The sequence below is a fragment of the Microtus pennsylvanicus genome, chromosome 11, assembly GCF_037038515.1.
Source record: "Microtus pennsylvanicus isolate mMicPen1 chromosome 11, mMicPen1.hap1, whole genome shotgun sequence".
Lineage (NCBI taxonomy): Eukaryota > Metazoa > Chordata > Mammalia > Rodentia > Cricetidae > Microtus > Microtus pennsylvanicus.
The window spans coordinates 23,550,208-23,577,354 of NC_134589.1; the positions used below are offsets into that span (position 1 = coordinate 23,550,208).

Genomic DNA, 27,147 nt, shown 5'->3' on the forward strand with positions numbered 1-27,147 from the left:
AGAGATCTGCCTGCCTCTGCCTCCCAAGTGCTAGAATTAAAGGTGTGGGGCGCCACCGCCCAGCTTCAGCTTTTTCCTTACTTTTCTTCATATATAAACAATATTCAGGATCAGGGGATTCTGGGAGTACTGTCAGATTTAGGGGTGACATGGTGGTATGTGTGCACCTAGTCACACCTCAGTGTCCCTTTTGGAACAGAAACGTGAAATGAGAACTATGGTGGCAACAGGGGCTTTGGAGAACAAAAACCGGGCTGGAGAGATGGCTCAGAGGCTAAGAGCATTGCCTGCTCTTCCAAAGGTCCTGAGTTCAATTCCCAGCAACCACATGGTGGCTCACAACCATCTGTAATGGGGTCTGGTGCCTTCTGGCCTTCAGGCATACACACAGACAGAATATTGTATACATAATAAATAAATAAATAGAACAAAACCCCAACAGAAGCCAGGTTAGAATACATAACATCCATGGGCCTACTTACTGGGAAATAACCAGAGTATCAGAATAATTGAAGGTATAGATAGATAGCTACAACATTGAGAGACAGAGGGTTTCTGCCCTGGGCACTGAGTCTCCTGGTACTAACTCCTCAGCTTTTTGGATAATCTCAGGGAAAAACCAACAGAACCAATTGATCCTTTTGCGTGCTTGGCCTGGGGTGGAGGTGAGTGTGGGGGAGGGTGTGTGTGGGGGGAGAGACGGTGGTGGTGGTGGTGGTGTAGCTAAATCTAAAGGAACTACAATTCCCAGAAGGACTTGCCTCTTACTACGTTTCTATTGGTCGGTGCCTGTTACCACGAGCCAATAGTAAATGAGTTCTTTAAAAGGTGCCAAAATGGCGCTGCCTACGACGTAGATCTCGGTTTTCCGGTAGGCTTAAATTTGGGGAAATGGTGAATGAAAGAAGGGGGAGGATTACGGCTTCAGGGCTGAGGAAGGTAGAGGAATTGGGGAATGGGTATATATGGGAGTTGGGGTGGTAGTGGTGGGGGACACAGCTAGGGCGAAGGGCATAGTTAGGGAACCGGAGCGGGCTTTGAACCCCTTTGACACACCTTCTGTCCCAATTCAAGCAAAGATTGTTCAGAAGGGGAGAGGGTGACAGAATCTCCACCTTGCCACCTCCATTTCTACTCTTAGTTTTTCTGTCTTGCTTAAGTCTTCCCGAATTTCCCTTCTATTTATCTCTCCCTTATTTTTTTTCCTCAGAACTCCATCTCTCTTTTGGCTCCATTTATTTATTTATTTATTTTTGGATTTTTCGAGACAGGGTTTCTCCGTAAGCTTTTGGTTCCTGTCCTCGGAACTAGCTCTTGTAGAGGCTGGCCTCGAACTCCCAGAGATCCGCCTGCCTCTGCCTCCCGAGTGCTGGGATTAAAGGCGTGCGCCACCACCGCCCGGCTTCTAGCTCCATTTTTAAACTCCCGCCTCACCACCGGTCTCGCCTCCTTGGAGTGAAATCATGAAGGTGGTGAACCTGAAGCAAGCCATTTTGCAAGCCTGGAAAGAGCGATGGAGCGACTACCAGTGGGCAATCAACATGAAGAAATTCTTTCCGAGAGGAGCCACCTGGGACATTCTCAACCTAGCAGGTCTCCAGTGCAACTGGGAAGGACGGGTGGGAGTGGTAGGCCCAGGAAAGATGTTACCACTCAGTCTTTAATTTCCCGTGCAGACGCGCTCCTGGAACAGGCCATGATTGGACCGTCCCCAAATCCTCTCATCCTGTCCTACCTGAAATACGCCATCAGTTCCCAGGTAAACCTTTCCATCCCCTGGCTTTTGGAGGTAAAACACCGGGAGAACAGTTTTCAGTTTAGGCTTGCTTTCTTACAAAGTTAACCCTTCATTTTGTGATGAACATTGCATTCTTTTGCTCTTATCGTATACATTTACAATTAAAGCTTTTCAAATTTATATAATATGGGGACGGGCATGTGGAAGTAAGAAGACAATTCTGTGGCGTCGAGTCTGTTCTTCCCACCTTCATGTAGATTCTCTGGGGATTTGAACTTATGTCAGCAGGGTTGCATGCCAAGCACCTGCACCCACCGAGCCTTCTTAGCAGCCCCTTGTTTCTATTTTTGAGACAGTGTCTTATGTAGCCCAGGTTGGACTTAAATTCCTGATTTTTCTGCTACTACTTCCCATAGTTTGGGAGTGGGTGGTTGCTGATAAACCAACCTGGGATCCGGACATACTAGGCAAGCGTTCCATATTTGAGTTGTAGCCCTACCCTAGTATTTCAGACAATAGCAGGCCCTGGGGATTTGGTCCTAGCACACAGGGAATGTAGAAGGTGATGCAGGCTCGCTAATCATTGATAGGATGGATTTGTGGTATGGTTAGGACAGAATATGGAAATGATGGAAGGAGGGCTTGGACACGATCCCTGCTCCTGTCTGAGCAGCCAGGGAAGGTGTTCTAGAGGAAGTGGTTTTTTTTTTTTTTTTTTTAAGATTATTCATTTTATTACTTAATGTGTGTGGGTGTTTTTCCTACAAATATGTCATGGTCAGGCAGTGCCTGTGGAAGGCAGAGAAGGGTGTTGGGGTCCCTGGGACTGGAGTTACAGACAGTTGTGAGCTGCCATGTAGGTGCTGAGAATCAAACCCAGGTCCTCTGGGAGAGCAGTCAAGTGCTCTTAACCTCTGAGCCATCTCTTCAGCCCCTAGGAAGTGATGTTTAAACGGAAGTCTTGGTAGTGAGTTGGAGTTAGCCACACAGATTAGTGAGGCAGAGGGGAGAAGTAGACACAGGCTGGGAGAGAGAAATCACAAGACATTCGTTACTGAAAGTAAGGCTGGAAATAGAGTTCACGGGTAAAGCATTTGCCTAGCATGTACAAGGCCCTGGGTTTTCTCCCCGGTGCCACAGAACTGAAGGTCATGTGGCATTGCTGCACCAGAGCTGGGCTCTGCACAGAGGTTCTGTTTAGGTGTATCGTACACATACTTGATGTCATAGGGATTAAAACAGAAATGTAAGGCATATTGTCCAGAGGTATGGATGTACCTGAGTTAGGAGAGTACTTGCCCAGCATGGACAAGGTTCTGGGTTTTTTGTTTTTTGAGACATGGTCTCTTCACATAGCCTTGGCTGGCCTCAAACTTACTGTGTAAACTAGGCTGACCTTGAATGCATGGAAATTGCCTCTGCCTCAAGTTCTGAGATTAAAGGTGGGAACCAAGGTCCTGGCTCGGTGAAAGCAGGAAGCAGGTCAGAAATTCAAGGTTATCTGTGGATACCTAATGAGTTTGAGGTCTACCTCAGAGAGAGAGGTATATGTTTTTTATTTGTTTTGCTTGTTTTTTGAGACTGGGTTTCTCTGTGGCTTTGGAGCCTGTCCTTTGTAGACCAGGTTGGCCTCTAACTCACAGAGATCCGCCTGCCTCTGCCTCCCGATTGCTGGGATTAAAGGCATGCGCCACGACTGCCCAGTTTGAGAGGTGTAAATTTTAAAATAACAGTAAAAGGCCAGACACACCTTCAATCCCAGCACCCAGGAAGCAGAAAAGGTGAACTCTGTGTGAGTCTGAGGCCAGCCTGCTCTACATAATAAGTTCTAAAACAGCCAGGGCTACATGGAGAAATTGTCTCAAACAACAACAACAACCAAACAAACAAAAAACTTTGAAGCAAAACAAAATGAAAATATAGTAACAATGAAAATAACTGTATTTTCCAAATTAGTGAGGAGATTGGCATCATTTTAGTTTTGCCAATCTGTGTAATGCCTCACTTAATATTACTAAATTCTCCCACGAGCTTCTTCATTCAGTGCCTGCAATGAGGCTGCCTGTCTTGACATATAGTAAAAGTCTGATTTCACATATCAAACATTTGATTTGAAAAGGAATAATTTTTTTTAATGGTTTTTCAAGATAGGGTTTCTCTGTTTTGCTCTGGCTGTGCAGATAGACCAGGTTGACCTTGAACTCAGAAATCTTCCAGGCCAGCCTCCACCTCTGCCTCTTCAGTGCTGGGTTTAAGGGCGTGTGCCACCAATGCCCTGCAAGGAAGAATTATTTTAAAAATAGATTTAACTTTTCTTTATTAGCATTGTTTGTGTGGAGCTGTGTGCAAGTGGGCATGCATGCCGTTGAGCCTGTGTTGCAGTCAGAAGTCATGGGTTGACTTTTTTTCCCTTCCACCGTGAATTCTGGGGCTGGAGTTCAGGTTGGGTTATCGGGCATGCGCCACAAACACAATCTCCAAACCGTTCTGCCAGCATGCAGAAGAGGTATTTTAGTAAGTTTTCAGAGATGGATGTTCTTTGTTACTTTTTTTTTTCTTGAGACAAGGTCTCTCCATCAAGCTCTGGCTGTCCTGAAACTCACTCGTAGCCAGGCTGGCCTCAAATCAGAGACCTACCTATTTCTGCTTTCCAAGTGCTGGGACTAACGGCGAGCACCACCATGCCTAGTTTGTTCTTTTTTTCTATACTAAACTTAACAGGTACTGTGAGCACCATTATTGATGACTTTGTACAGTTACATCAATCCTTTGGTCTCTCTTGCACTTTTATTCCTAGTGCTGGGGATCCAGTCTAGGAACTCAGACGTACTAGGTGAGTGCTCTACCACCTGGATACACCTCAATGGCCCTTTTGTACTTTGAATGGATTTTTTACCAAGGCATAATTGTTTGTTTTGAGACACTCTCCCTGTGTAGTCCAGGTTGGCCTCAGCCCTCCGGATGCTAGATTACAGCTGTGCTGCAGCTTTGGAGCATTGCACACAATGTTTGCAGCATCATGAAATGGTCCTTTTGGAACTGTAGCTGAGGTACACAGATAATCTAGTTCTTGCCACATTTAACTATACTATATCTTTACGCATCATCAACTCTCTACTGCACAGCTATGAGAAAATGTGAGCAAGGATGTAAATTATACCTTAGTAATATTTTTAAATTATTTGACAGCCGGGTGGTGGTGATGCAGGTCTTTAATCTCAGCTCTCAGGAGGGAGAGACAGGCCGATATCTAAGAGTTGAAGGCCAGCCTGGTCTACCGAGTGAGTTTCAAGACAGCCAGAGATACACAGAAAAACTGTCTCAAAAAAAAAATTCTTCTACTTTTATTTTGTGTGTGTGTGTGCACGCGCACGCGCGCGTGTGTGTGTGTGTGTGTGTGTGTGTGTGTGCGCGCGTGCGTGTGCCTGCACCATCACATACACATGGAAGTCAGAGGACAGCTTTTGGGAGTTGATTATCTCCTTCAACCAGTGGTCTTAGGTATCAAACTCGAGTGTCAGGCTTGGCAGCAGTAGCTGCCCTTATCTGCTGAATCATCTGCTCTGCCTTGTTTAACCACAGCTGGGGCTTCCAGTCCCTCTAAAATGGTGTTGGGAACTCTAAGGGTTCCTTGAATCATACCTTGAGTTCTGCTGGCTAGGACTTCAAGGAAAGTGGTGTATTTCAATTTGTTTGTTTTGAGACAGAATCTCACTCTTTTTAGTTCAGCCTGGCATTATACTCATGGCAATTCTTCTGCCTTAGCCTCCCAAACATGGGGATCACATTTGTGAATCACCGTGACTCTGGTAGAAAAGTGATTTCGAGAAGTAGAGGTCAGGTAATACGGACCCCATGGCCATGTGAGGAGTGTGGACTTTATCCCAGAGTGGTGAGTCGTCACCGAGGGAGTTTTAGAACGAGAAATAGGGTTTTAAGATTTTTATTGGCAGAGAGTGCCCAGTGGATAAAGAAGTATGAGAACTGGAGTTCAGATCCCCAGAACCCAAGGAAATGCTGGGTGAGCATGGCAGCCTGCCTGTAATTCCAGCGCTTGGAGGGCAGAACTGCCATGTCCTGAGCTAATAATAGGCCCGCTAGCTGAACCTTATCAGTGAGTACGGGTTCAGTTGGAAGACCTGCATCAAGGAGTCAGGTGGTGAGCTGTCGCTGGACCTCAACCTCAGGCTCCACATGCATGTGCACATACATGCATGGATAGCAGCACACACAGGAACACACATGCATATGCACACACACCATGCACACACGAGGAAAACAATTTTGTATGTGTGTTATATAATGTTCCCTGCTTACTATAATTTAAGTTGCTTATAATTTGTTTTTACCACGGTAATCATTGGACCATGAAACTCCCTTTTACACATTTACCTGCATATCTGGGAAAATATCTCTATGATAAATACTTAAAAATGTAACTTCTGGCTTGGTAGTGTTGGCATGTACTTTTAATCCCTGCACTCAGGAGATAGAGATGGGTATTTTTGAGTTTGAGGCCAGCCTAGTTTACATGATGAGTTCTAGGACCACTAATGTTATTATACAGAGAAACCCTGTCTCAAAAAAACCACAAACAAAAAAAGATTCTATCACTTTACACACCTACCCCCATAGTGTGTTTGTTGTTGTTCGTGGCTGGGAACTGAACCCTTACCTTACATGTGTTAGGCACCTACTCTACCAGTGAGCTATTCCTCCAGCCCCTCTCCATTATATCTGGTAGTGTTCCCCTAGCCCTTCGCCAGTGCTGGATACAATCTTTTATTTTTTGGTCTTTCGAGACAGATTTTCTCTGTGTAAGCCTTGGCTGTCTGTTATGGAACTCTGAGATTAAAAGCATGAGTAACCATCGCCAGATCTCAGGTTATTTTTATATGTGTGTGTGGTGTGTATATGTGCATATATATACCAATATGTGGGTGCCTATTGAGACCAGAAGAGGGTGTTAGATCCCTTGAAGCTAGAGTCGTGAGCTATCATATGGGTAAGGAGGATCAAACCTAGATGGTCTGGAGGAGCCACTAGGGCTCTTAACTGGTGAGCCATTTCTCCAGCCCCAGTGTTGTCATCTTTATTATATACATTAATTTTTTTCTTTTGTTTTGATTTTTGAGACAGGGTTTCTCTTTGTAGCAGCTCTGGCTGTCCTGGAACTCACTTTTCAGACCAGGTGACCTCAAACTCAATTGAGATGGTCCTGCCTCTACCTCCCAAGTGCTGAGATTAAAGGTGTATACCACCGCTGCCCAGAAAATTGAAAATTTTTCTAGCACTTGCTTTGTTTTTAGGGGGGGGGGCAGTCTCAGAACGTCGTGACCAGGCTGCCTGGAACTTACAGTGGTTTTCTTGCCTCGTCCTCCAAGTGCTGTGATTATAGGTGTGAGCTACTACACCTAACTTCTGCATTGTTTACTTATTTATTTTTGTGGTGGTTTATTTGGGTTTGTTTTTGGGGACACTCTCACGAAGCTGGGCCTGCTTTAGCCTCCCAAATCCTGGGATTAAAGCATGCACCACCACACCCAGCTCATTTCTGCCAACACTTGACTTTAATTTCTGTATTTCTTTTTATAAATCATTTAGGTTTATTTATTTTCTCAAGTAGATGAGCAGGTGTTCATTCACCTTTATTGAATAGGCCAGCCTTTGTCATGGCTTCGCTTATAGACAAGGCCTGATACATTTGTCCTTTCTTGCACTGTTTGTTGTTTGTCTTGTTTGTTATGCCGGGGATCAAACCCTTGTACACGTTAGCAATGTGCTCTGTCCCTGACCCTGCTGTTGTGATTACTGTGGTTTGTTCTGCTCTTTCTTTTGTTTGTTTGTTTGGTTTGGTTTTTTGTTGGTTGGTTTGGTTTTTGATTTTTTTTTTGATAGGGTTTCTCTGTGTAGTTGTGGCTATCCTGGAACTCATTCTGTAGACCAGCCTGGCCTCAAACTCACAGAGACCTCTTTGCCTGTGCCTCCTGAGTGCTGAGATTAAAGGTGTGTGCCACCACTGTCCAGCTTTTTTCTGTTTTTGTTTTGTTCTTTTTTTTTAGACTGGTTTAATGTGGCCTAGGCCTTGGACTTACCGTGTCATCCTTGATCCAAGTGCCAGGATTTCAGGCATGAGCCTCTTTGCTCAGTTTCTGCTGCCAGACCTGGTGACTTGAGGGGAGTGAGGGACGTTTGATAGCTTATAGTGTCATAAGGAGAAAGAACCAGAGTGGTGTGGTTGTGAGGGCAGCGGATGATTCCAGCCTTGTTACGTTCACGGAGCCCGTGCGGACTGTCTGAGGAGACCGTCAGAAGGAGGCAGATTTATGCCTAGAACTTAGGAGTCTAGATGTGAGCTGTTGGCTTAGAAATGTGTGGTCACTTTCTGTTGTGACGGATTCTGGAGATAAGCCACCAAAGGAAAGAAGGATTTGTTTGGGCTACGACTGGCCAACTTTGTCATTTCTACGCAGTGATGAGGCCGAATAGCAGCTAGAAGGGTGCCCAGGGATTGCTCACATCTTGGTAGCTAGGAGGAGGCTGGGGACAAGTACAGCCTCTCAGAAATGTGCCTCTCTTCCTCCAGCTAGGCCCCACCTCAGAAGTTTTCACTCCCTTCCAGTCGTGCCCTGCCGTCAGTTTACGAGTCCACGTATCGATTAATCTGCTAGCCGGGAGCCAGCCTGTCAGCATAGTCATCTGTGGGGACAGATCCTAGCCAGTGGTCAGACTCGGATAGTAATGGAGGATGCGGTCATGATGGCACTGCTCGGGGAATGTGGGCAAGAGAAGTGGTCCATAACAAATTCCTGAGCACCTAATCATCTGTCAAGAGCACATGTAAGAAATAATCCGAAGAGAGTAGAGAAAAACCGTAAAGATACATTTAGTGTGCTAAGAAAAGAAAGGTTGAAAGTCAGGTGTCACCTGCTGCCAGGAAGCTGGGCTCCGTCAAAAGTGAGCCCGTGGGTTTAACAGCAAGAGTTTGTTGATGGCTGTATGCAAAGATTCATTCAGGGGTCAGAACAGAAGTGATTACAGTGTGAAGAGCAAGCAGAGGCTGTAGAGGTAGAGACAGTAGCGAACTCCGTGTCTGGAGAGAACAGAGAAGGTAGTTAAATGGGAATGTGGGGTCTGTGGGAAGCTCTCTCTGAAATAGAAGACTCTTAGGATGTATAATAACGTATAACTGACGAGAATGGCAAGCTGGAGAAAGACTGCAGAGAATGTACATGGCCTGTCAAGTGCTGTGCAAAATTAGTAATGTATTCTTCCTTCGGAGTTAAGAGGCTCTTTGGTCCAGTGCTGAGCCGGGAGAGGGCACTTGGGAGCGGTTGGGGTGTTGAATATGAAGAAGAGCAGGAGGATTAGACAGCTGCAAGGTCACCCTGGGGTAGCCACGCGTGCAGACGCCAGCCTCTAGCCTCGAGGACTTGTGTCAGCTCCGAGCATGTAGTTGGTAGAATTGTTAAGTCTGGAACGGACTTATGTGCTCCTGGGAGAAGCAGGTCACTGTATGGTAAGTGCTTTCAGGTGTGTCAAGGGCAGCCCTAAACTGATATACTTGGAAAAAATATACAGAATTCACCATCATAATTAATGAAGGCCATTAATTCATTTTGACTAACGCCCTTGCTAAGAGCACACATACACAGTTGGGAGTTTCTCTCCTTGGTGTGGGGTCCAGATTTTTAAGTTGCACCATCCAGCTCCCCCTACAGGTTGGCATCCAGCAAGACTCAGTTCTTCTCCAAGCTTTTGCTATGGGGACCTGGTTATAAATAAACAAACACCAGCCTGGAAGGGCACGGTCATTCTGCCCAGGCAGGCTCCCAATGGTCTGATCACCGCCAGACACTGGCTTCAGCGTCACAGTGTATCCTGCTGCTGGTGGCTCGGAATGCTAATTGTCTGTATTTTGCTCCTGTTCATCCACGAGTTCTGGCTTAAAATGCCTGACCCGGTCTGCCCAGGTGACTTGCCCGCACTCTGCAAGCGCATGGTTGTTGTTATTGAACTGCTGAGGACTGAACCCAGGGCCTCATGCATTCTGGGCTAGCGCTCAATCATGGAGCTACTTACAGCCCATCCTGCTGAGCTAAGAGTTTAAATTCACTCAGAACAAACTATTTCTTTCAAACTGATTGTCTATGGTGACGAATATATTTTACTAACAAATATGTTGCAAGGTAAAAAATTTTCAGACTGCATCTCCTTGATATCATTCAGTTACCTGAAGCAATAAAAACTTCCTGAGGACAAGGCCCTAGGCCTGCTGCTAGGGAAACAGAGGAATTTAATTTATTATATCTGTCCGCAGCGAATTTACTGTCTAGGCAGAATTTATAAAAATGAATCTTGGAAGTACCAGTTAAATAAGATCTCATGATGAAATAACTTTGAAGGCTGTTGATTGTGCACCTCAGGGAAGGGGCATATGTATGCCAAGGGTGCATGTGTGAAGGGCAGAGGACAAACTGGTAGGAGTCAGTTCTTCCAGCTTTTGGGTCCTGGGGGTTGAACTCAAATCATTAAGTTTGGCAGCAAGAGTCTTTACCCACTGAGTCATCTCTCATTGTTTATAAATACATTATGGTTTTGAGAAGTCTCACAATGGGGATGTATGTATTTATGCATTTTGTTTGTTTCTCTGTGTAACCCTGCCTGTCCTGGAACTCACTCTTGTAGACCAGGCTGGCCTCGAACTCAGAGTTCTGTCTCCCTCTGCCTCCCAAGTGCTGGGACTAAAGGCGTGCACTACCACACCCAGCCATATGTTTTTAATTCAGGTTTCTAAAATTTATATCATACGTAACGTGTGTGTGCATGTGAAAAAAATCATTCCCTGCCTTTTTCTTTATTTTTGTGTTTTTCAGTGCTGGGGGTGGCAGCTAGGACCTTCAGCTTCAGTCTCAGTCCATGCTCTCACCACTGAGCATATCACCAAACTCTGACGCTTCTTCATGTCTAGAAGAAGCTTTGGAGCAAACTGGCCCAATATGATTTCCCCAGTAAAGAAAGTGCTCTTTCTGTGTTGGATGACGCTGTAGCCACCAGCGCTTGAATTGAGAATAGTATGCCTGAGGAATTGAAATTCATTTGTGGGCCAGAAAGACGGCTCAGAGGTTAAAAACACTGGCCACAGGCCAGGCATGGTGGCGCATGCTTTCAATCCCAGTACTTGGGAGGCAGAGGCAGATCTCTGTGAGTTTGAGACTAGCCTGGTCTGGTCTACATCGTGAATTTTAGAACAGCCAAGGCTACACAGAAAACCTGTCTTTTTTTTTTTTTTTTTTGAAAACCTGTCTTAAAAAAAAAAAACGAAAGAAAGAAAGAAAAGGAAGAAAGCTGGCCACTTCTTCCAGTTCTAGGGGATCCCATCCTCCTTCTGATTTACAGGGCAGTGCATGGGTGCGACACAAATGTACATGCAGGCTAAACACCCTTACACATCAAATACAAGTTTAAAATTAAGTTTAAAAAATATAAATAAATGATTTGTTTGTTTTGCAGTATTGTGATGAAACCAAGCCCTTGAACATGTTAGGCAAGTACTCCCTCATTGACCTACACACCCAGCACCAGAAACCAACATTTTAAATTATTTTGGTTTTTGGTTTTAAGCCTGGCTCTTACTATGTAGTCCAGACTGACTTAGTATTTACTATGTAGCCCAGGCTGGCTCTGGCCTATACAGCAGTCCCAAGTGCTGGCTTTGCGGGTGTCTGCCATCTTAATTACCTTTTGTTAGTATAGCTTTGGCAGCAGCTTCAGGAAGTGGCTAATTTAGGGGTGTGTTTTGATTTATTCATTCTGTAAACATCAGGATTATGGCAGTTGTTGAATAAAGTAATCCCCTGATCGAGTGAAGGCTGTGTAGGACGTGTTTGCCACTCCTCCTTGCCCCAATAAGATCACACATGCCCTTTATTGTTGGCTCGGGATTTTGCTATGATGTTCAGACTGACCTCAAGTTTAGGTCTTAGCCTCCCACGTAACTGGAACTATGGGGCTATCACTGTGTCCTTCAAGGTCACTGGTGCAGGAGCTTGAATCTTGGGTCTTGCTCATCTAGGCAAGTACTCCAGGCACTTTCTTGCTCAGCTGCAACCTCTGTCTTCTCGACAGAAGTATTAGTGCAGAAGCTCAGGACTAGTACATGTGCGTGCGCACCACCTCTGCTTCTGACTGTATTTAGGGCACACGCTAGGCCGGCACTGACCACCAAGTGAATCTTCAGTTCAGCAGATTCTCATTTGTCAGCTCTGCCTAGCTGGCGTGAAGCTGAGTTTGGGCCCTTCCCCCAACACAAAAAGGTTATAGAAATAAAGCAACATTGCCTTCACTCTCGGTGGCTCTTCTGCCCACTAGTGGCCAACTAAACCTTGCTTCTTTCTGAAAGTCCTGTTATGTGGATGCCATTTTCAGTGGGCTTGATAGAAACAGGAACAAAGACAACAGATAGCATAATTGTGTGTCTCTTCATGAGCTGAGGAAGCCTCTGGAAGGGACTGGCGATTCAGAGCTGTGGCATTTCATTTATGCATGAGTTTGCCCCTCCAGTGGACACCTGTCTGACTGCCTTGTCTCTCCCTCCAGATGGTCTCCTACTCGTCTGTACTCACAGCTATCAGTAAGGTAATGACCATGGCCACTGAGGAGGTCCTGGGAATTGGGAACTCACTTCCACATGGAGAGGATGCTAGTCTGAAGCCCGTGGCTGGAGGGAGAAGTAGGCCTGCGCACACACTTGTTGCTTGTGAGACTTGGGGTTGACTAGGCAATGTTGTAGCCTCTCCCTTGTTCTTTCCCCAGTTTGATGACTTTTCCCGGGACCTGTGTGTCCAGGCTTTGCTGGATATCATGGACATGTTTTGTGACCGACTCAGGTAAGAGATGGGGAAGCTTAGAACATTTCATTGTTCTTTCAGTACTGAGGAAAAGCCCATAGTCTAGGAGACAGGTTGAGACCAGCTGTGGGTTCCCATGTTTCTTCTCCGTACCTGCCCACCCCAGCTTCTCTACCCATTCCTCACTTCTCTGTTAGGAAGAGCAGGTTTAAAATCTTGTCTAGTGGAAGCTGGCTGGACTAGGTGGCTTACGAAGGATCCTGCCAACTTTCCAACTCTGTCCCCTTGTAGGGGAGTGCCAGAGACTCTGGGGAACATTGGTGTGGGTTGGATTTCAGCTTTTGGAATAGATACAAATTTTCATCCTTTTCTGGGTAGTTGCCACGGCAAAGCAGAGGAATGCATCGGATTGTGCCGAGCGCTTCTTAGCGCCCTCCACTGGCTGCTGCGTTGTACAGCCGCTTCTGCAGAGCGGCTCCAGGAAGGACTGGAGGCTGCCACTCCAGCCACTGGGGAAAAGCAGCTAGCCTTGTGCCTGCAGTGCCTGGAAAAGACCCTCAGCAGCACCAAGAACCGAGCTCTGCTACACATCGCCAAACTAGAGGAGGCCTGTATGTCCCCTGACCCCCCTGCACCCTGCCTGCTGCTGCTTCTATGGCTGGTCCTTTGAGAGGGGAGAGGCAGGATGCCATCCCACTTCTTTCTAGAAGGATCCGAAATCATCCCACTTCCTTTTTTCTCTCCCCATAAGCATTGCATACATCCCAGGGACTTGGGCAGGGTGGCACCCGAGCCAATCAACCAACAGGTATTTACTGAGCATTCTTGTGTGCCCAGCACTGTGCCAGATGCTGGAGGTGGGGGAGGGAGGGCTACCAAAGGAGCATGTGGCAGGGTCCCTGCCCTCAGCAAGCTTACACACTGGTGGGGAGTAAGACTCGAATGCCATGCACCTGGAGGACATTCAAGGACAAGACAGGCATGTCGTCTGCTCTTGTCTATCTCCATGTTTCTCGTCTAGAAGCAGATGACGCAGGTGTGACCTGGAACTCAGATTAAGCTCAGCGCCTGTCTGTCAGGACTGTTACCTCTTAACTCTAGTTCCAGAGCCTGAGAATAGGCAGATCGAGGGAAGGATTTCAGCAACTGAGGCCTGAGGCCACAGTCTTGCTTGAGCCCCAGTGGCTAAGGCCACCTAAGGCCTTTGACATGGATGCTGTTTTCCATTGACATGGATGCTACAGTGGGTGACACCATGTCTTCAGGGCTCAGTTGGAGAGCTTGTTAGGGGATTAGTCTCTATTTACCTCTCAATCGCTTCCCCTGGGAAAAGTCCACAGAAGAGTGATCACTGTGTCAGACTGGGCTGCACTGACAGTTTTTCTTCGTCTGTTTCTTGTTAGTGTTGGCAGTGCCTTGCCTTCTTGAGCACTTGATAAATGTTTATTGGTAGAAAAGTAGATGAATACTTAATGGACCTCAGGTCTTGGTTGTCCTTTTCTTACCTCTGTGCTACATGGAGGTTAATTGGCTAGCTGGTGCCGTCATTCATCATCTGACCTTTGGAGCTGTAACTAGGATACGTGACTAGCAATTCGACGCCGAGTGTGGTGGGCTAGACCAGTTAGGCACACTGTTGAGAGAGCAGATACCCATGTTGGCAAGGTGTTTAGAGCTAGCTTCCCTAGAACAGACCTGATTGCTGCTGTGAGACTGGCCTTCCAGGGTGGCCTCTGTCCCTGCCTGGCCGCTGGACCTCTACCCCACCCCATTGCCGTGTGTCTCCGTGTGGATAGTCCCTGGAAGTCAGGCCCTTGCTATGGTTTCTAGAGTGCTCTGTCCCATGTTGCCTGTTCCCCTTGTAGAAACAGTGCATGTTGCCCTCAGGACCCTGCCTCCACATCCTCCTCAGAGAAAGCCTGCTGTGTGGTTTCATGGGCCCAGGGTCGAGGAGTTTGGGGCCATGCCCGACTTCTCCTTCCCATCATGTTTCTGCCTTGCTCCTTCCCCGCCAGCCTCCTGGACTGCCATTGAGCATTGCCTTTTGAAGCTCGGGGAGATCCTGGCCAATCTCAGCAACCCCCAGCTCCGGAGCCAGGCCGAGCAGTGTGGCACTCTTATCAGGAGGTTAGGTTTCTGAGGGCAATGGGAAGGTGGGGTACGTGGTTTCTTCAGTCCCTAAGCTGCCCGTGTGTATCTGTCTCCTCAGTATCCCCACCATGCTGTCCGTGCACTCAGAGCAGCTGCACAAGACTGGCTTCCCCACCATCCACGCGCTGATCTTGCTTGAGGGCACAATGAACCTGACCGGGGAGATGCAGCCCCTGGTGGAGCAGCTGATGATGGTGAAGCGCATGCAGGTGGGTGTGGCCTTTTAGGGAAGGAGGGAAGAGCCTGGTACTAGAGAGGAATTAATTTCCTCTTGATTCCTTAGTGGAACAGATGCTAGTCATGCATTTTTGTCATCTGACCTCATGATCCTGGTTCTGAGCACTGGCGCTGGAACCCAGTCAGCCCCTAGAGCCTGTGGAAGGGAGCCGGGATCTGGGCAACCCCTCACACCTCCTTTGTGGTCTCTCCACAGCATATCCCCACCCCTCTTTTTGTCCTGGAAATCTGGAAAGCCTGCTTTGTGGGACTCATTGAGTCCCCCGAGGGTACGCAGGAGCTGAAGTGGACAGCGTTCACCTATCTCAAGGTACTTGGTGACATGGAAACAGCAAAGAGAAACAGCAGCATGCTGGACCTTTGCCCCGGTGTCCCCTTCTGGCATTTAGTCCAACCTGCTGAGTCTCCAGCGCAGACCCCAACTGACCATTTTCTCTGTGTCTCTGCTGGTTTAGCTCCCAGGGGCTCTGCTGTTTGCCCAGCTCATCCTAAATCACATTGGTTCAGGGCAGCTAGGAGAGCCAGGACAGCGGCCCTGACCCCCTCTGAACCACAGTTCTTCCCTTGTTGAGGTGGCAGAAATGGGAGACCCCATGTCCTGTAGGCCAGGTGGCGGCAAGTGTTTGAGTACCCATGGGCACTGTCGGCTGTAGCGCTGCTACTCCAGTGCCCACAGAGGGGAATGGGGCGTGTCCTGTGGTACGAGGCAGAGAAAGGACATTGATCTTCCTTCTTTCCTCCTTCATGTCCTAGATTCCACAGGTTTTGGTGAAAGTGAAGAAATATCTTCATGGGGAAAAGGTGAGTTAGAGGATAAGGTGAGGGTACGGGAGCAGCTAAGGATGGACATTTGTGGGTGGGTCTCTCAGGCTGCAGCTGAGTGATAGTGTGTTATGCCCAGAGGAAAGCTGTGTGTGCCTGTGAGCATCAGTGTTCTAACTTGCACATGCCCTAGACCCTGTGAGCATCAGTGTTCTTCCTTGCACATGCCCTAGACCCCTGTGGTAGCTGAGGCTGCCTGCCTTCCACCCCATCGGCCAGGGTAACCACGTGGAGAGTGGTGCCTCCACCATCTCCCCACCAGGTTCCTAGGGGCTGGTGGGGGTCTCAGCCTGCTTCCTCGCTTGCTGAGCAAGGTGTTGATGTGAGCCTGCACTCGGGCTGGGCTGGGCGGGGGCTGGAGAACATAGAACCCAGGAGGGAGTTTCTGAATCTTTGCAGGACTTCACTGAGGATGTCAACTCTGCTTTCGAGTTCCTGCTGAAGCTCACGCCCTTGTTGGACAAAGCTGACCAGCGCTGCAAGTATGAGCCCCTGTTCACCCAGTTTGCTGGAAGGTGTTCCAGGTCCTTCCCTGCTCTGTGCAGATGAGCTGCAGGAAGCTCTGTCTTCCTGCTGGATCCTTTTGGCAGGGGTGGGAGGCAGCAGGCTCATAGGTACTAAGCACCGAGAGCCTTTCTACCTTTGGGTGTTTGAGTTTTCCTCACCGTGAAGGAGTGGGGAAACTGTGTAGACCTTGTACCCCTTGTCTATAGCTCTCCTTTTTCTTCCTTTGGCTTTCCCCACAGTTGTGACTGCACAAACTTCCTGCTCCAAGAGTGTAACAAGCAGGGGCTTCTGTCCGAAGTCAACTTTGCCATCCTTGTGGGCAAGCGGTACGTTGTGAGCCCCTTGGGCTGCCTGGAGCCCCTTGATCTACCTCTCTCTTGCCAGACTGGTTTCTGGTGCCTTTCCCTTCCTCTCTGAAGTCTGAGTAGCAGTGACTGAGACGGTCCTGGGGCCAGGGAGCAGGACCATGGAGCAGAGTTTCATACTTGGAGCTGCTGCTCTCTGACTCACCCTCGTTTATGAGCAAAAGACAAAGAGAAAGCCTTAGTCTCCCTTTCATCTTAAAGGATGGTGGAATGATAACGACAGATTGAAATGATCGTGATATTGGGTACACTTTCAGTCATAAACTTTATCCCAACTCAAAAGAGTCTTTGTTTTTTGCTAAGGGTTAAGCCCAGAGCGTTGTGCATGTGAGGCCGATGCTGGGGGACCGAGTTACACCTCCAGCCCCAGGTTTCCTGTGCTTCCATCTCTCTGCTCTCGTTTCTGGAGTTGGATGAGAGATTTCTTTCTTAAAAGGCAGAGTCTCATTATGTAGCTCTGGCTGGCTTCAAATACAGAGGTCTACCTGCTTCAACCACTTGAGTGGCTTGAGATTAAAGGTGCAAAACCTAGTGGATTAGAGACTGTCAAGATATTTTTCTTAACCATGTATGGTAGTTCACACCTATGATTTTATTCTTGAGAGGCTGAAGCAGGAGGATTACCTTGACTTCAAGGTCACCTTGAGCTACAGTGTGAGATCTGTCTCCAGAAGAATAAGAATCCTCTTTGTTTCTGTTTTCTTCTCTGGTTGTGGCCATAGCACTGCAGATCGGGACCCCCAGCTAAAATCATCAGAAAATGCCAACATCCAGCCCAACCCTGGGCTGATCCTCCGGGCAGAGCCCACTGTCACGAACATCCTCAAGGTATGTGCACCTGCCTGTGGACTCCCTCTCTTCTTTTAGCTTTCGTCTACTTCCAGGTAAATAAACTGGGCCCACAGACCGGCCGCTATGCTGTCTGGCTTCTATGCTGGGCTCTTGTGGGAGTGGGAAAGGAGGCCACTGAACGCTGGTCTTAGTTGCCCTTCCACTGTGTCTTAAGCGCTAGGGTTGGTGACTACAGACACCACCCCATGAAGACACAGAAGGGAAGCTCCCAGCAGATCCTCCCCCACCCCAGTGTAGCTGAACACAGAGCTCACAGTGAGCAGAGATTTCTGCAGCGATTGTCCTGTTGGAGCCAGGAAGTGACAGGTTACGTTTAAAGGGGCAGTGTGCCTGTCAGGGGCCACACACAGAGAGAAAGTGTGGCTAGGCTGAGTCTGGGGGTCTTCAGTGTCCTTCACTGACTTTCTGTCCTGTCCCCAGACAATGGATGCGGACCACTCCAAGTCCCCAGAGGGGCTCCTGGGAGTGCTGGGACACATGCTGTCCGGGAAGAGCCTGGACTTGCTGCTGGCTGCTGCTGCTGCCACTGGGAAGCTTAAATCCTTTGCCCGAAAATTCATCAAGTGAGGAGAGCTGTGCCCTGATGTGGAATGGGAGGGCGTTTTAAGGGAGGGGTGCCTGGGGTCAGGCTCCCTTGGGGTGTACAGGCCAGGGCAGAGCATCCTCACTAGAAACCATGACAGAAGGTTCATTTGACTGAGAGCTCTTCAGCCAGAGGTGAAATAAAGATGGTTGATAAGATAATGAGGCATCGGATTGAAGAGATGGCTCAGTGGTTAAGAACACTGGCTGGGACCTGAGTTCAGTTGGCAGAACCCACGTAACAGTTCACAACTGCCTGTTGATTCTAGTCTGGGGATTCAGCACCCTCTTTTAGCCTCAACAGGATCCTTTTTTGTTTTGTTTTGTTTCCAAGACAGGGTTTCTCTGTGTAGCCCTGGCTGCTTGAAACTTACTCTGTAGACCAGTTTGGCCTCAAACTCAGAGATCCACCTACCTCTGACTCCCAAGTGCTGGGATTAAAGGCGTGTGCTACCACTACCCAGCTAATACAGGGTTCTTAAATTCTGTTGCTTTGAAGGGGGTTACCTAGAGTTTGACAGGTGGAACATGGTTCCATTCTGGGAATCTTACAAATCTTTTGCAGCGGGGTCTCACTGCGTAGCCCAGACTGCTCTCAAGCACACCATGTTTTAGCCCCTTCTGTGCTGGGAGCGTAGATGTGAGTCACCATATTCTTCTGTAATTATAACGCTTTTTGTATTTAGCCTATAATTCAGACTCCGGTGCCCACCCTTCTGAAAGTGTAGCGTCCCTCCCTCCCACTCCTGTCACTCAGCTCTTGTCCTGGGTGACGCCACCTGTTTCTGTTTCTCCCGCAGTCTGAATGAGTTCACTACCCATGGCAGCGGAGAGAGCAGTAAGTTTGCGTGCATCTGCAGATCCTATCTGCACTGAGGCGGGGAGGAAGGGAGGGGTCACCTTTGCTCATCTGGGGAGGCAAGGTCTGCCAAAGCCACCCCACCTTTCTGTACCTGTACCATCTCAGATGGGTTTGGGTTCTGGAACTCTAAGGAAGGGATGATGTTCTAAGTAAGACCCAAGAAAAGGATTCTGAGCCTCAGAGCTTTGAAGGACCCACTTGGTCTCTGACCTTCCTCTGGGAAATCCTGAGCTGGGGTGTAGCCTCCATGCCTGCCTACTATGCACGAGGCCTTCTGTCCCCAGCACCTCCTCGTCTGGACAGGGCTTGGGCGCCTGCCCTGGGCTGAGAGGTTGGTGTTCTTGCCTTTCCCACAGCAAAAACAGCTTCTGTTCGTGCCTTGCTCTTTGACATCTCCTTCCTCATGCTGTGCCACGTGGCCCAGACCTATGGCTCAGAGGTGAGTGAGATGAGATCTGGGGCCATTAAGAGTCACCACCTGAGTGGGACAAAGAGGAGGGAAATGGTCAGTAACTCCCTTACCTTACCCTTGCCTCCATTGATCTCCCAAGCCAGCAGGTCCTATTGGCCTGAAATCAGGCGCCTCCTACGTCAGTGGGTACCCAGCTTCCCAAGCCCTCTAGTGACACATTCATACTGACCGCTAGGTGGCAGCACAACTCCCTGTCTGCCTCTCCTGGACAGATTTGTCCTTGGAAAGGGAAAGGCAATGGGGGAGGGTTCTGAGGCCCAGTCCCTGGGCTCAACTCTAGCAAGAGCCACACCCTCCTCTCTCTTAACCTGAAGCCTCTCTGTCTTATCTAGGTGATTCTCTCCGAGGCAAGCTCAGGAGAAGAAGTCCCCTTCTTTGAGACCTGGATGCAGACTTGCATGCCTGAGGAGGGCAAGATTTTGAACCCCGATCACCCTTGCTTCCGACCAGACTCCACCAAAGTAGAGTCCTTGGTGGCCTTGCTTAACAACTCCTCAGAGATGAAACTAGTGTTAGTGACCTAGGGCTGACCTTGGGGTAGTAGGGGGGCATTCCAAGACCCTTTCCCCACCACCACCAGTCTCCAGCTCCCTTGTAGTGATGTTTGTCCTACCCCACCCTCTCTGTAGACAGATGAAGTGGCATGAAGCCTGCCTGAGCATTTCCGCAGCCATTTTAGAGATCCTCAATGCCTGGGAGAATGGGGTTCTGGCCTTCGAGTCCATCCAGGTGAGCCTCTCTTGTCTGCGACACAGGGCCAGTCATTGAGAGCGTTATTTTGCATGCAAATCAATCCTCAACAATCAACAACAGAGATCGTGTTTTGGTATTAGTCTTAGAATGCTTTACTTAGCCACTTCCTTCTTCCTAGTTACCTTTTAGAAAATCAAATTTGTGTTGTAGAGGTATGGAATGTACCTTGAGATTTTACACGTGATCCCCAGCCACCCCTAGAGGCCATGGGAATGACAGCCAGGGGCAGGCAGAGCGCCCCTCAGTCATTCTCCTGCTCCCCACAGAAAATCACCGATAATATCAAGGGAAAGGTATGCAGTCTTGCGGTGTGTGCTGTGGCTTGGCTTGTAGCCCACGTCCGGATGCTGGGGCTGGATGAGCGTGAGAAGTCGCTCCAGATGATCCGCCAGTTGGCAGGGCCACTGTACAGTGAGAACACCCTGCAGTTCTACAATGAGAGGTCAGTACCTGCCCCACCCTTCCTGGTCCCTGCAGGTGTGCGGTGAGGAGTCAGTGCCTCCAGGGTCCGGGTCGGGCATCCCACTCCGGTGCTGTCAGCCTTTGCCTTCCCAAGGTAGCTGCTCACCAAGCCACTTCCGTCTGCGTCTGCCCAGCCCACCTTCTTAGCAGCTGAGCTGGTGCACTTTCAGAGCAGCTGGACTGCCACTCACTTTTCCCTTTCCCCACCACTTCCTCCCACTCTTACCCATGTAGTCATTTGCCTGGCTCAGCAGATTTTTGGTGTGTGTCTTTGTATCGGGAGTGTTTTAATCCTGGACCGCCCCTGTGTGGGAAATACAGACCCCAGGCAGCTTGACGTCTGTCCTCAGAGACTCCAAGTTCCAGGAAACTAAGCTGAGGTGGAAGAGCAAAGGGCTTAGGTGGCTGTGTCACTGTCGAGGAACTCTGAGCCATCTGCAGTTTTTATAGCTGCCCTCCCCCACCCCCAGCTGTCCTGGTGACCATGTCAAGTACTGGCTCTTGAGGGACTTCCGCCTCTCTGAGTTCAGTCGGATCATTCACTCCACCGTTAAGTTGTTTGGCTGTTGGTTTTTAAATGTGGCAAGAAGCACGTAATAGAAAATTGACCATTTCAGCTGTGTTTATGTGTGTCCTTCAGTGTATGGGATCTGTTGGAATTGTGAAATAGACCTCCAGACGTTTTTCATTTTGTATATCTGGGCCTTTTACCCAGTAAGCGTTGTCCAACCCCCTTCTCCCAGTCTCTCTGAGTTTGGCTACGCTAGATACTTCATCATACTAGAATTACATAATACCTGCTTTCTCATGACTTTACTCAGCGTACTTTCCTCAAAATCATTCATATTCTACCATGGGGCAGGATTTCCTGCCTCCCCTTTTTTGGCGGGGGTGGGGTGAGGTGGGGGGTGGGGACGAATTTTTTGAGACAGGGTTTCTCTATGTAGACCTGGCTGTCCTGGAGCTTGCTCTGTAGACCAGGCTGACCCTAAACTCAGAGATCTGAGGCTGAGTGACATCGGATGTGTGTGTCCCTCCTGGCCACCATCCTCACTCAAGGGGCACTCAGCGAGCACTGCTCTGAGTGTGGGTGCTGAGACAGCTCACAGGTAGCCACTTGGATGGTTTCTGAGCAACACGTGGAAGGAAACACAGCTGAAACCAGGTTTGGGGAGGGCCTGTAAGGTCACATCTCTCCTTGCTTGTGGTACATTGGCTTTGACATCATCCATCTCAAGCGTGTATGTGCGTATGCACGTGTACACACATACACGCACGCATGCACACACGCACATGCGCAGTGGAATCCAGGCCCCCTTGTGCAGGTGGCAGAGGGCTCTAGTAGCCTCAGTGTCCCTGTGTTCCAGACGGTCCAGACCCCCGCCGCCGTCATAGCCCCAGATGTTCCTCAGCATTTTCCTGGCTATGAACACTTTGCCCCACTACCCAGGGCCGGGAAGAGTTCTGGGGAAGGCCCAAGGGCTCCTCCTGGAAGTTACAGTTTACTTTGGGAGGAGGCCAAGGCTGGGCGGGACCCCTGCCCCCAAGTACTCAGCTCAGGGGGAAGTGATTGTATTTATTTATGACTCTGATTTGGCAGAGCTCAGGCCTGGGGGTTGGGAGAAGTTGGAAGGGGAGAGGGAGGAACAAAATCTGAATAGATGGATGGAACCTGTAAGAGAAGACAATCACTGCCCTTTGCCTCTTCTGGGCTTCATGCCCAGCAGGTAAGCTCTCCATCAGTAGTAGGTTATATTGTGTCTTCCCCTAGTGTTAGTGGGTCTAATTCCTCAGCCGTGTTTCCGTAACCTAATTCTGGGGGTAATGCCTGCATGAATCCTCCTTGCCCCCCAGGGTGGTGATTATGAACTCAATCTTGGAACACATGTGTGCGGACGTGCTTCAGCAGACAGCCACACAGATCAAGTTTCCATCCACGGGTGTGGACACGATGCCCTACTGGAACCTGCTTCCTCCCAAGCGCCCTATCAAGGAGGTACTGACAGACATCTTTGCCAAGGTATTGGAGAGGGGCTGGGTGGACAGCCGCTCCATCCACATCCTCGACACCCTGCTGCACATGGGCGGCGTCTACTGGTTCTGCAACAATCTCATCAAGGTACTTGGATGTGGACAGCTGTGTAGACGGGGGCTGTGGGTGTCTACGGCTGGGAGAGGATAGGCTTCTTGGAGAGGTTGCTGGAAGCTGGGTGGTCTCTTGGGGAGACAGAGGTAGGGGCCTCATCTCAGGGAAGCACCTTCAAGTTGGGGTTGATAGCACCTTTGGCTGTAGAGATGGCAGAGTGTGAGAACCCCAGGGTTCAGGTGTGCAGTGCCTCAGCCGCTGCTTGCCCACTGCCCAGGAACTGCTGAAGGAGACTCGCAAGGAGCACACACTGAGGGCAGTACAGCTTCTCTATTCCATCTTCTGCCTGGACATGCAGCAAGTGACCCTGGTCCTGCTGGGCCACATCCTGCCCGGCCTGCTTACTGACTCCTCCAAGTGGCACAGCCTTATGGACCCTCCTGGCACTGCACTAGCCAAGTAGGAGTCTCCAGAGCCTTCCTGGTGTGCCCCCTTGAAACCCAGACATCTAGGCACCCCAGCCCAGCTGCCACCTCAGGAAGCTAGGCTGTGGTGGGAGGCTGCCAAGCGGTGGTGGTATGAGCACACACAGCTTCTTTCGGGACCCTCTTAACGATGCCTTTTTTCTGGACCCCTTTACCAGACTAGCTGTGTGGTGTGCCCTGAGTTCTTACTCCACACACAAGGGACAGGCGTCCTCCCGCCAGAAGAAGAGGCACAGGGAAGACATTGAGGTAGGCCTGCTGCCTCAGTCATGTGTTTATTCAGCAGACATTTTCTGATTATTTCTAGCTGAGAGCTACCTTCCCAGGCAGAGGGTGGGGCCGAGGTCAGCGTGTTTGGTCATGTGATTGGTCAGGATCTGGGGAGTGGCTCGAGTGGGCCCCTGAGTATCCTTGATGAGGGTCCTTTCTGCACACTAGGGCAGAGATTGGGGTGTGGGAAGGGTCACCGCTGGGGTTGCTAGTCAAGGACTAGGAAACTCACTCCTCTCCACTCAGATTTGACTTCCAGCCCTCTCCAGTCCTTGGAGACTCGGGAGGTTGGGTGTGTGATAGTGACTCCCCATCCCCAGGACTACATCAGCCTCTTCCCCGTGGAAGACATGCAACCTTCGAAGCTTATGCGACTCCTGAGCTCCAACGAGGATGACGCCAACATTCTATCGAGTCCCAGTGAGCACTTGAGAGGTCACGGGTTTGCTAGGACCCACTCATCCCTAGGGACCTGCCTTGGTTCCCAGATGGCGGCAGTGTTTGGCTGTCAGACAGTGTGGTGTGGCAGGAACTAGCATGTCTGTCACCTAGTGGATGCTCTGGTGCCTTCTGGTGGGGACAGGGTTGCCACTCTCCATAGTCCCTGAAGCTCTCCTCCAAGGCCCCTTTCAGTCCCACAGTTAGCCCTCTCTTGTCACCAGCTAAAGGATGACAGGACACAGTGAGTTCACTGCCTTGGCGCAGCACGTACCATTGACTCACTTACTCTGCCTTCCTTCTAACCCAGAGACATGCCCTGTGGCTGAGAACAGGCCCCGCCAGGCTGTGACCTGGGGCTGCCCTCCCGCCTTCCTCCCCAGAGGACAGCCCGTGTCGTCCTTTCCTTCTGCCAAGTCTTTGTATGGCGTCCAAGTTTACCTGTTTTCAGAGTTTCTCCTGAACCTACAAGTTTCTCTGTAGCCTTTTAGGGACCAGGGAGCCAGCCACGTGCTTGTGCAAAGGAAAGATTGGTCGCCTCCAACCTTAGCCAGGCCCTTAGCAAACATCGTGTATCTGTAACATGAACTTTGAGTGGGATGGGCAGCTTCAGCCACACAGAGTACCAGGATTGGCCCCTGACGGTGCTCAGCAGGGCTAGTCCTCCCACCTATTCTCCAGATTTAGGCTCTTCTGTGCCCCGCATGTGCCAGACTTCCTGATGGTAGGGGACAGGAAAGGCTCCCCTAGAGCTAGACTTTACGCAGCATCCTCTCTGCCACTCCACAGCTGACCGCTCCATGAACAGCTCCCTCTCGGCTTCCCAACTCCACACAGTCAACATGAGGGACCCTCTAAACCGAGTCCTGGGTAAGTCCTGCCAGCTGCACCCATCTGCAGACTGAGCTAGAAGGAACCCTCTCGTCAGAGGCAGGGAGGCATCTACCAGAGGGTTCCTCTGGGCCTCTGATATCCTGCTCCATTTCCACATGCCTCCTGCTCCCTCGCTGACGACTGCCCCCTTTCCTCCGTCTTCCCCTGTGCCTGCTGCCCTTGGCCTTCCTGTGTGAGCTCTTACTGCTCCTTCCCCCGCCTTGGTCCCCTTCTTCCTCATCTGACTTGTTCTAGAACTCAGCTATCTTGTTTCCCTCTGCACAGCCAACCTCTTCCTGCTCATTTCCTCCATCCTGGGCTCACGCACAGCCGGCCCCCATACCCAGTTTGTGCAGTGGTTCATGGAGGAGTGTGTGGACTGCCTGGAACAGGACAGCAGGGGCAGCATTCTGCAGTTCATGCCCTTCACTACTGTGAGTGTCCCTGCTGGAGCCAGGAGCAGGGGTAACCCCAGGAGAGAAGGGAGGGAGGGAGGACTTCCCCCTGGGAGGCCACACCCAGGAGCTACCTGTGTTCATCTTTTGTGGCAGGTATCAGAACTGGTAAAGGTGTCTGCCATGTCCAGCCCCAAGGTAGTACTGGCCATCACAGACCTCAGCCTGCCCCTGGGTCGGCAAGTGGCTGCCAAAGCCATCGCTGCACTCTGAGGAGCTTGGAGTAGCCTGGAGGGGTCCCAGCCCCAGCAACCCAGCAGGGAGAGTGAGGATGAGCCCAGGCTGCCCCATCCAGTAATGCAAGAATGCTTTCTCAGCTTGGGGCCCTTCCCATTCCTGTCCTCTACTCACCGTGTCCTACCACATCTCCCAGTTCCTTCCGTAAAATTTTCTGTCCTTTCGACCAGTGCTCAAAGACTGTGAGCAGTCCTAATGGTCGCCCCAATTCTTTGTTTGCTTTTTTTTTTTTTTTTTTTTTTTTTTTAGACAGACAGGGGTTGTCTGTGTAGCAACTCTGGCTGTCTTAGAACTCCCTCTGTAGACCAGGCTGGCCTCAAACTCACAGAGATCCGCCTGCCTCTACCTCCTGAGTGCTGGGATTAAAGGCGTGCGCCCCCACCACTCAGCCAGTTGCACCAATTCTAGGAGTAGCTGAACTCCAAGGAGGGACTTTGTAGGGCCACAGTGTGTATATAAATTTATTTTTATAACTCATGAGGGGGAGTCCCTCTTGGTTCATTTGTAAATAAAGATCCTTGTGGCTCCTGTGACTATTGAGTGCTATTGGCAGGTTTACTGCCTGGGTGGGGACAGTTCTTTTCTCTGAAGTCTCTTGTGTTGTGACTAGGGAGGGGCTCGGTCCTGTGGTGGGAGGGAGAAGGCATGGAAGGCCAGGCATTGTCTACAGGCCCCACTGGAATGATGAGGGGTCCACAGCCTTCCCCACTGAAAGCGGGAAGTTGTGCTGAAGGGCCCTGTGCTGTGCTGTGCTGGGCAGGATGTCTCCTCCGCAGTCACACTCCACCCTCTGGCCCAGTGTTCACTGCGTGTTCCTTCCAGAAGATTGGTGGAGGGATGCGAGTCCAGGGACATGGACCTGTGAGGCTGTGAGAGGGGATGGTGCTGGGGCTTTGAGGAGCCAGTGGTGTGGAGGGTTTTGGAGGGCTGCAGAGGAAGGTGCCTGGGTCGGCCTGGTTGGGGAGCCCCACGCACAGGGGAGCCTGCAGCTGACCTTCAACTGCAAGTGTGCCTCCAGTTTGCTCTTCCAGACACCCCACCCTTCCAGACCTCTTCAGCTCAGGAGCTGAGCCAAGTAGGGAAGTGCTCCAAGGGATGATAGCAAGGGGACAGAGCTCACTGAGAGAAAGCCAGCGCAGAACTGGAGTTCTGACCCAGCTTTCTGCCTGTAAAAGGCATGGTATCATTCTCGCGGGCGGACGCTTTGTGGAGAGCTCTTCATAGCGGTGAAGAGACATCGTGTGCACGTGTTCAGTATGCCCAAGCTGCAGCTCATCTGCCCCCATCACCGTGCCCCCCTCTCCCGCTGACTCATGATCCATCTTCCTCAAGAAGCTCTGACTTGGAAGCAAGTGTGCATTTCCACTATTGTGTCCCTGTCACTTAGGTCATACAGAATGGCAGCCAGACCAGTCAGTCCCAGCCCCATCCTCTCCTGCCATCCACCAGCCCCTGGACCGGCATCAGCCAAACCCAAGAAGGAAGAAGGACTTTTACTGGATACAGACACTTTATTCCTCAAGCTTGGTTACAGTGAGCAAGTGGGGCCTAGAGGGAGTTTAGACAGGTAGGCTTCCCTCCATGCTGTGCCCTCCCGTGGGGGGGGGGTCCTCCTGCCTTTTCTCTCTCACCCCCCCCTCCCAGCCCAGG

The 27,147-nt window shown here is 50.0% G+C and overlaps 1 protein-coding gene and 1 non-coding gene across 4 annotated transcripts; both read left to right on the forward strand.

The window, feature by feature from the left end:
- Window positions 1-814: 814 nt before the first annotated feature.
- On the forward strand, window positions 815-26,030 carry Med24 (mediator complex subunit 24). Of its 3 annotated transcripts, XM_075990815.1 has the most exons (27): window positions 830-871; window positions 1,272-1,593; window positions 1,677-1,759; window positions 12,338-12,376; window positions 12,554-12,627; window positions 12,967-13,199; window positions 13,340-13,396; window positions 14,604-14,715; window positions 14,798-14,948; window positions 15,173-15,286; window positions 15,730-15,777; window positions 16,198-16,280; window positions 16,545-16,631; window positions 17,393-17,498; window positions 17,943-18,085; window positions 18,905-18,942; window positions 19,323-19,405; window positions 19,771-19,949; window positions 20,068-20,167; window positions 20,458-20,633; window positions 22,508-22,772; window positions 23,017-23,198; window positions 23,383-23,473; window positions 23,815-23,914; window positions 24,722-24,802; window positions 25,091-25,239; window positions 25,357-26,030. In XM_075990815.1, the coding sequence occupies exons 2-27, from the start codon at window positions 1,464-1,466 to the stop codon at window positions 25,471-25,473; spliced, it is 3,021 nt and encodes a 1,006-aa protein (XP_075846930.1). In that variant the 5' UTR covers window positions 830-871; window positions 1,272-1,463; the 3' UTR covers window positions 25,474-26,030. The 3 variants fall into 3 exon arrangements, with proteins under 3 accessions (XP_075846931.1, XP_075846930.1, XP_075846932.1); XM_075990816.1 differs by lacking the exon at window positions 13,340-13,396 and having other exon boundaries at window positions 815-871; XM_075990817.1 differs by lacking the exons at window positions 830-871; window positions 13,340-13,396 and adding an exon at window positions 875-939.
- Window positions 19,088-19,191, forward strand: LOC142832077 (small nucleolar RNA SNORD124). Its single transcript, XR_012907166.1, has one exon. It is a non-coding gene; the product is annotated as a small nucleolar RNA SNORD124 (small nucleolar RNA).
- Window positions 26,031-27,147: the final 1,117 nt, after the last annotated feature.

Coding starts and splice junctions, on each gene's coding strand:
- Med24 (XM_075990815.1), top strand. CDS start 1,464: ATGAAGGTGGTGAACCTGAAGCAAGCCATTTTGCAAGCCTGGAAAGAG. Junction 12,628..12,966: donor ATGTTTTGTGACCGACTCAG/GTAAGAGATGGG, acceptor TTTTCTGGGTAG/TTGCCACGGCAAAGCAGAGG. Junction 13,200..13,339: donor CGCCAAACTAGAGGAGGCCT/GTATGTCCCCTG, acceptor TCTCCCCATAAG/CATTGCATACATCCCAGGGA.